A 9,378-nucleotide genomic window follows, 5' to 3' on the forward strand; every position below is an offset into this window, starting at 1 on the left:
TAACAACTTTCAGACTGTGGTAACTACAAATTCATAATGCGGATGCTCCCAATAACTTTAATTACGGAAACGCAAGAATTCTATCACAACCACTTTGATAACAAACAAGTCACATAGAATTTCATAAAAATCGAAACCTCCTTCTGGCGATGGTCTATAAGTTCTCATTCTATTTCTTGTAAAGCTTCAATGTTGCAAGGAGTCTTTCCAGTGAGTTTTGCATAATCTCTTTTTTCTATTACAGTGCAGCCAAGTTCTACACACGGCGGTGCGCAAAATGTTCCTGAAAGTCTATTTATTTATTTATCTTTTAACTGGATACAGAGAAATGTTTCAGTCGAATGCTGGAATATCCGCTGAAAGCCTGTTCCAAATAGTCTAATTTAATTTGAAAATGGATATATCTTGATAAATCTTAAAAGGTGAAACCATATTTTCACCGTGTGGTCATTAGCTAGTACTTTATTTCCCAAAGATCTACATTAAATGTCAAATAGGAATATCCTTAGAGCTTTTATTCGAAATACCCGTCCAGTGTCCAGGTTCCACCCAGTGGACGGCCTACCTTTGGAGGAATTGTATTTTTTTTTTAAAGTTAAGGGTTTTTTAAACTCCAAATTCCAACTTAATAGTTTGTAATCTTTCGAAGACTTTTTAGAAATAGATTTTTTTTAATGAAAATTACTAAACAAATATACCCAGTGTTTTCTTGACTTTCACTGGTGATACCTTCTAAGACCGCACGTCAGATTTTCGCGGCATTTAATTTCATAAACGTATACTATTTTCGGATCTAAACAGTATAACGTGACATCCCCAAACACTTAAAACCTCTAGATAACTATTTCCCATTTCATTAATAAATTTTACATGCTGTTCCTTTTTAAAACTCATGAAATGTTCAGTAATTTTTAAAAGTGTCATACAGCACTATTATGTCGCATTACAGTAAAAAAAGAATTGGTAAGTAAACATTAAATATACTATTACTTTAGTCTGCAATGAAAAAAAGGGTTGAGGGTGTATGAGAAGGATTCCTTATTTGGTACTGTAACCTAGCCTGTAGTGAACCAGTTGATGTGCTTGTACAGCTTTTTCGGCCAATCAGCTTCCAGAAAATTTGGCGATGACGTATTAAGTTGTTTTGTTTTTTCCAATAGGCTACTGTGCGTAGACATCGCGCTGCCGTGAGAACGTATCACCGTGGTAAAAAAAAAAAACAACGCGGGAGTATTTTTTTAAAATACATTATTAAAAAACCCGTGGTATAGTCCTTCCACCAAAGTCGGTTCTGCAAAAGTGTAGGGACCACTATAGCTCTTATAGCATAGTTTGTTCTTATAGAACGTCCAATTGGCTTCAATTTGCAGAGTGAGAGAGGAAACTTAATATTGGTAGTGTGCGAGTGTTTTCCTCTTTATTTGCTTCTGTTAATGGACAACAATTATAATACATTATATAATGTACTTAAGCGGCCAATAGAAGCCCAACAGTACCCACGTCATGTACTATATTTTGTAGCAAAAATAAGGCCCACAGCTTATCGGCGGACATACTGTATTGTTATTGTTACAGCGTTAGAGACGGATTTGCCCGTTAGCCTGATTTGGTACGTATATATAGTCTTGCGGCTAAGGGCCCCGCATATGGCGCTCGCCCAGGGCCCCGCGCACTGCTAAGGCCGCCCTTGGATAGCTGTAGACTTGACCAAGTGGGTAATTCAATAGGAATCCCATGTTTTATCCAAGAGGTATCTTCACTATAATGATTATTAATTTTGTTATTTGATTCTTATATCTTGTGACCTTTATATCATTTCTAGTACGACACGATGTGCCAATATGTGGACATGTCGTAAGAAGTGTGTATTGGAAAAAGCTTTTTTTTTTTTTGGCCTTTAATTCTATGTGTCACAAAAAAAAAGATATCATTGTAGTAGATATCATTTTAGTAGATATCATTGTAGTAGATATCCTTGTAGTAGATATCCTTGTAGTAGATATCCTTGTAGTAGATATCCTTGTAGTAGATATCCTTGTAGTCGATATCATTGTAGTAGATATCCTTGTAGTAGATATCCTTGTAGTAGATATCCTTGTAGTAGATATCCTTGTAGTAGATATCCTTGTAGTAGATATCCTTGTAGTAGATATCCTTGTAGTAGATATCCTTGTAGTAGATATCCTTGTAGTAGATATCCTTGTAGTAGATATCCTTGTAGTAGATATCCTTGTAGTAGATATCCTTGTAGTAGATATCCTTGTAGTAGATATCCTTGTAGTAGATATCCTTGTAGTAGATATCCTTGTAGTAGATATCCTTGTAGTAGATATCCTTGTAGTAGATATCCTTGTAGTAGATATCCTTGTAGTAGATATCCTTGTAGTAGATATCCTTGTAGTAGATATCCTTGTAGTAGATCATTTCTTCAAATTGTATTTCCCTTGTAATTATCAGAACCATTTTAGAGAGCAGAGTTTAGTCGTAAAAACAAAAAAAAGAGGCGCAGTAACTGAGCGGTAGAGTGCTTGGCTTTCGGGGGTCCCGGGATAGAGTGCTTGGCTTTCGGGGGTCCCGGGATAGAGTGCTTGGCTTTCGGGGGTCCCGGGATAGAGTGCTTGGCTTTCGGGGGTCCCGGGATAGAGTGCTTGGCTTTCGGGGGTCCCGGGATAGAGTGCTTGGCTTTCGGGGGTCCCGGGATAGAGTGCTTGGCTTTCGGGGGTCCCGGAAATACTATGTGCGATTTTTAATTTCGGAATCTTCGGGCGCCTCTGAGTCCACCCAGCTCTAATGGGGCCACATGACACCCTTGTTAACCGTAGGCCACAGAAACAGATGACCTTTGCATCATCTGCTCTACAGACCACAAGGTCTGAAAGGGGAACTTTACTTTTTTTTTTAGACGGGAAAATAGGATGGGGTCGTGGGCGCTGGACTGTTGTTTGGTTATCTCGATAGTCCCGGGTTCATACCTACCCGCTACCATCCCCCGTCTGCGGGAGGCTTGGACTAGGGAGGAACATCAGGAACATGGAAAACACTTGAGAGTCATTTTAGACACTAAAAGTTCTCATACATCCCGTCCCTTTACATCGTCTGCCCTATAGACCACAAAGTCTGAAAGGGAGATCTCGTTTAGTAGCAATGATCATTATCAGAAAGTTATCTTTCCTTTAGTTTAAGATGTGTCTTTTTCATCAAATGTGTATTTTAAATAAGATGTGTCTCTTTAATAAGATGTGTATTTATAATAAGATGTGTATTTATATTTATTATAAATATGATGTTTGTCTTTAATAATATACGTTTCTCTAATTATAGAAGTATCATTGCTCTCTAAAGTCTTCTATTTTTCATCTAGAAGTTAATCAAATCAATAATCAACTAAATGTATATTTATTCTAATTAAAAGGCAGCTAAAAAGCTAAAGGAAATCTCTTCTTACCATATAAGTTGCAAATATCGAGATAGTCACCGATGCTAAGGAGTCAATCCTCTCTCCTGGCAGGAATCGATCTTTCATGGAACTGAGTCTTTCCTTCACAGCGAATACGATGCCTTTAATCAAGGGCACTGCCAGGCAGACCATGATTACGACTATGTCTTCGGTGCCCAGGAGATCGTTGCTCTCCATCTTGTGTCAAGCGTACATACAATTAAAGTCTGCTCTGTTCTCGGCGGGTCTCATCAATGAGCTGGCCAATGGGACCGTCTGTAGAGAATGCCACAATATATACACTACCCGTAGAGCTGGGCCTCTCTAAGATTTATGTATAGGTTTAATTACTTACATACTTAATATACGATTTCATGTCGGGGAAACTCCAGGTCAAGAAAGACGTAAATGTGTTTAAACATCACTAGTTTCTCGACCAGACATTCTTGTAGTAGACATCTAGATTACGTTATAGACTACATAGTACGATATGGAATGGATGGGACATTATACGAGGAAAAGGCTATCTTAATAAACGTTTGTTCTTGTTACTTCTGCACGTCAAGTGTGTAAATCTTCACTTATTTTATTTTTTTTATTCCAAAGTAGTAACAAGAAAAGAAAAATATAATGAAAATATATAGGTCAGAGACACGGACGTCACTTCCGCAGCGGCTTGGGATTGAACTTATTACCATTATGACGACGTTTCGAGGCGCAAACGTTTATAAAGATTTTTTGTTTGTTTCAGCGTATAAAATAGGTGAACTGTAATGTATCCCTGAAACACAGGACAATACATTTTCATATCATGTTACTATGTAGTTGCGTCAAATATATAATACGCGGTTTTATTAAATTGTATATTTCAGGGGCGGATTTACAACAGTATGAGACTGTGCAGCAGTGCATGGCCTCACCAATAAAAGGGAGTGGTCGTCGCATATAAAAATATCATGAGGTCCTCGGGTCTAGCAAAGACCTTCATGCGGGGAACAGTAGCATGGGAAATTAGAAGAGGCAGGCAGATCTAGATCTAGTAATTGAACATCAAAAATAGATCTAAAAATTAAATTCTGTTACATAGGTTAGGGTTAAAAAAAAAAAAAACTTTACTTCTTTGAACTACTTTACAAAACAACGCCTTGAACCAACTTTCTACAAAATGTTCACAATGGATCAGTCGCGGATAAGAATTTATTTCCGGTTTCCAGTCTAGTATTCTATATAAGTCTATGTTAGTCATCCTAGACTTCCATAAGATATGGCAGCTGGAAAGAAAGTTATGAACGATGGGAAGTCTGTCTTTATTGTACGTGTAGTTTTAGATGATATTAAAGATGTGGAGTTTTTAGCTTCATACTTCGTTGAGTTCCGTCCCTTAGATTTATTACAATATTATTAAATATTTGAAGAGGGTATGGACCTCCACCAATTGATTGCATACAGTTCTTCCACTTACTAGCATCCGGCACTAGAGCGTGTCTCGTTGACTTATTAAACGTCTTTGTTCTAAGACTACGAGTTAGTGTACAGTTAAACTTAGAACTATGTTTTATCTTTTGTTAAACCTAACCTAAATGTACTACATGTAAAACGCTGTAATAAATAATTTAGTCAAGATCATGAAATAAAAACCCAAGAACCTAAATTCGAGTGTTTTTTATCTGCAATGTTTTATGGGCGATGGTGTTCAAGCAGCTAGTAATAAATCAATACAAGACTAGGGACTGTTGAGATACGTCTTGAATTCTCCCAGATTTTAACGTAGATACTAAACATTTTTCTTAAACAAAATTCTTCAAGTGTGTTCTATACCTACAGCGGTGATGTCTTGAGTACGGCACGCGGGTCATATCTGGCCCCTGACTCAACGATAATCAACCCCTTTCAAACTTCTGTCTGCAGTGCATAATGTTGCCGCAGGGGAACAGTGCCCATTGACTCGATGATTGTACTCCGTGATGTGTCTGGCTCGTCCGACTACAATCCTGTAAGCCTTATTATTATTATTGTCTTTTGTTGGAGGTGCGGTGGTTGAGTGGTAAGGCAATCGTGACTTGGAGAGTCCCGCGTTCGAATCCTGGTGAAGACTGATATTTTTAATTTCGCCTCTCAGCTCTAGTAGGTACCTGACATTAGTTGTTGAAAAGTAAAGGCGATTAGTCGTTGTGCTGGCCACATGGCACCTTGGTTAACAGTGGTCCGTAGAAACATGACTTTTACATCGTCTGCCCCATAGATCGCAAGGTTTGAAAGGGGAACTTTACTCTTTTCTGTTTGAACAAAACATGGTACTGTACTCTTGGCCACTTTACATAGGTACTGTACTCTTGGCCACTTTACATAGGTACTGTACTCTTGGCCACTTGACATAGGTACTGTGCTCTTGGCCACTTTACATAGGTACTGTACTCTTGGCCACTTTACATAGGTACTGTACTCTTGGCCACTTGACTACATTAAATACTGTATTTTAATTGTTCTATAGGATAGGTTTTGTTTTTAATATTGATTTAGTGGCCTTTGATCAACGGAACTAATGATTCATAAACATTTAGCGTAAAAAATTAACAAACTAGATAGTTTCTGCTTTCGAAGGGCCTCCTCTGGCGCGGGGACTGGGAAGCTTGCCCCACTTGCCAACCCTTAAGGTCGCCTCTAATGCCTCATTATGTCCCGAGGCTAGAAAAAAAGGATGGGTATCACTTCTCAGCTGATATAGTGTTTAAATTGAGGCTCGTTCAACTTGACGACAAATTACGGGGGATAATGTAACACAAAGGGAGATATTGTAATTAACTTTTAAGATAATGTAAAGAGAGATTACGCCCCCAAAAAAATGTCTGGTAAAAATATGGTTTGACAAGGTGAACTATTTCTCTCTTAATATACCACTGCGGGTTGCTTCTGACCAAGAGGATTGGAGAAAATGTGTTGCCCTTTTTAAACAAACCCTATTAAGGTGGGTTTAGGGTTGAGTGATCGAGCAATTTTATTGAAGAATTTAGATTTAGGGTTAGGTTTTTTATTTAATACTATAATCAGTAATACACCTCTTGTGACCCCACCCGACAGTGCAAAGGTTCTACGGGGCTGACATCCTGTTCCCACCATTGCCAGACATGTCTAAAAAAAAAAATCTTTGTAAATATTCTGCTAGCAAGATGTCAAGCTGCTACAGGTCTGTCATTTTAATATTTTTTTTTTATTTTTGAATAAGATCTACCCATTTCTATATGAGACCACAATGAATTTGGTTTTCTTTTTAAGAGTTCAGTGCTGGTCTATTAGCTTATTTGAAATTTATCATTTGTATAGTTATGCTCTTGTGTAACATTGCATTGTGAACTCCAATCTACGTCATAACACACGGCATTAAAGTGTAGCATAAACATATAGCCTTTGGGGGACCAAGTGGTTAAACGCTTAGCTTCTGAACCTGGGATCCTGGTTCGAATCTCGGTAAAGACTGGGATTTTGAATTTCGGGATTTTTAGGGCGCCCCTTAGACGAAACAACTCTACTGGAGAAAGTAAAGGCGGTTAGTCGTTGTGCTGGTCACATGACATAACTGCTCGTAAACTTTTAACAAAATAACAGATTACCTTAACATTATCTGCCATATAGCATCAACATATAGCACAACTTCGCCCCCCCCCCCCCCAAAATGGTATTCGCATATTGAGACCTGCCAGGCAACTGTTCGTTTTATATGCTCTGTAACAAAGTGTTGCAGCATAGGAAGGTGGTGAACTCTTTGTATGTTTCTACGTAACAAAAAATCTTAATGTTCGGTTACACTCTGGGGGGGGGGGGGGGAACCAAAACTTAAACACGAGAAAGGCCATCCAGGCAGTTCATTAGGACACAGAAACTTTAAATAGCCATGCACACTTATTTTTACATATAGAAATTATGTAACGTTCACGCTGGTCGTATTCAGGTAGACGATAGAACCTCGTGTATTGATGTTATGAAGCGTGTGTGTGTATGTTTCCAATGTGATTATGAAGAAAGGGGGCATTAATTGTTAAATGATGAAGAAAGAGCATTAATTGTTCGTTTTGTAGAATGGTGCAAGATAAGCGGCGGTGTCGTAAGCTATGTTTAAGTACGCCAGACGAATCCAGGATGCCAAAGTGTAAGGACTTGTTTTTAAAGTGAGTTAGATTCGTTTCAAATATAACTTTTTTTCATTTCATCGCAAGTTGAATTTATATTTAATAAAAGTTATATTTAGTCTTGTTTACAAAGACGTTTTTGAAGTTATTTGAGGTCTTATAAGTTTGGTGCTACAAGTCAACGATCGTCCGTAGTGCGGCATAATGCGCATTCGCAAATTATTATTCTTTAGTTTAATACATAACTTTATATGGAGGAAATATGGTGGGTAGTTTTTAGCATATTTCAGCAGAAAATATCGAAACCAGCTTGTCTACCTGCATGGCTTGCTTAACAGCCGCCCGATGAGCTGACGCATTAGAGCCGCCTCTGAATTTATACTCTTATTTGTCTTATTATTATTGGCCACATTAATTTAATTTTTAAACTGCAGAATAATTATAGAATATAAGTACTTTATAATTAGCCTATCACCGAAGAAAAAAAAACTCACTGGGTTTAATGAACTTTAAAATAGAAATACTTTGTCTTTACAATAGCCTTTCCACTGAACTATATACAAATAATAGTACGATTGTCCTCACTAAGTCGGCGAGAAGATTGAAATAGTAGGCCTATGCATATATGTGGTCCATGAATTGTCATGGGAACGGAAAAAGAGCAAACTCTCCATCCAATTCAAGGTTTACTTCCGGAAATCGCAGCACAACCAAAAGTTGAAAGGTCAACATAGAAAAAAAAACTGAATCAGATCCTGCAGTGGTTCAGGTAACGGAAACAAAAGTATAACAAAAACATTTATAGTAGGGCGTAGTCCATAATCCGCACCAGCCCTCACCCCCCTTAATGCCGGATCTACTCTTGACAAGAGATCTAGCAATTTAAATTTTGTTATTTAACTGAATGTTTTTTTTTTCTCTCAAACCGCATCTATTATGGATCTAAGTCAAAAGAAAAAAAAAGTGAAAAATCAGCTACTTACTTACAGTCCGAAAGTGGACGTCACGTGTCAATGTGATGTCTCCATCCGGCCATTATAGTCCACGAGATCAGCGTAATTGAACAGGATGACATGTAGCCAGTCTGAATGAACACACTCTCTGAACACAACACACCCACACAGACGCACAAAGGCACAGACTAGCATGCACATTGACACAAGAAAATAGATTAGCGGATGGGACTGTGTTGACACAGAACTGCTAGAGTACATGGGGATAAGATCGTTACCACCTCATAAAGACGATTTAAGGATTAACCTCACGACGCTTTAAAACGTTACAAAGACATAACTAACTAGTACAACTAATTAATAGCTTCACCGGAATTCGTCTTAGACAATATTTAAACAATCAAAATTTTGTGCTTCTGAATGATATAGTATGATTATTATTGTAGTACTATTTCAATCTGCTTTAAAAAAAACTTTTATGACCTTTATTCGGTCAAAGGCATAAGTGAAAAAGTCGAAGGCGATATCAAAGTAGTTGAACTTCAACAAGTATATCGAAATAATTATACAAAATAACTGTACTGTGTGTGTGTGCGTGTCGTCTGCTAGTCATGTAAGATTAGAAATGGCGTCAAGCGTAAGGTTTTATTATTGACGCTACCCTGTAACATACTTTTATAATAGACGAGGTCAAAGGTGAAAGACATAGAAGCGATGAACCTGGTTCAAAGTAAACAAAACCTTAAAAACCTCCGTTCTTATTCTTAATGTGGTTTGTGGTCTTTTGTGCTGGTAGAGAAGAGAGGGGCTGAGGTGTAGTGAGGATCTATTGATCTCCTCTTAACTAAGAAATTGATAGAAATTC

General features: G+C 37.8%; 1 protein-coding gene across 5 annotated transcripts in view; it reads right to left on the reverse strand.

Annotated features, from left to right (window-relative positions):
• The window catches only part of LOC106051511 (sodium-coupled monocarboxylate transporter 1-like), a 42,480-nt gene extending 33,443 nt beyond the window's left edge, over positions 1 to 9,037 (reverse strand). For 2 of the 5 annotated variants that reach the window (XR_008780216.1, XM_056044426.1), the window contains exons 1-2: positions 8,544 to 9,029; positions 3,446 to 3,712 (exon numbers count right to left, since the gene is read on the reverse strand). Coding sequence is in view for 3 of the 5 variants with exons in the window: in XM_056044426.1 (XP_055900401.1) it covers positions 3,446 to 3,634 (189 nt within the window). In the remaining 2 variants the exon portion in view is untranslated. Of the gene's footprint in view, positions 1 to 3,445; positions 3,713 to 8,054; positions 8,451 to 8,543 lie in introns of those variants that run through there. The other 3 variants (XM_056044433.1, XM_056044441.1, XM_056044449.1) reach the window with 3 other exon arrangements.
• Positions 9,038 to 9,378: the final 341 nt, after the last annotated feature.

The sequence above is a fragment of the Biomphalaria glabrata genome, chromosome 1, assembly GCF_947242115.1.
Source record: "Biomphalaria glabrata chromosome 1, xgBioGlab47.1, whole genome shotgun sequence".
Lineage (NCBI taxonomy): Eukaryota > Metazoa > Mollusca > Gastropoda > Planorbidae > Biomphalaria > Biomphalaria glabrata.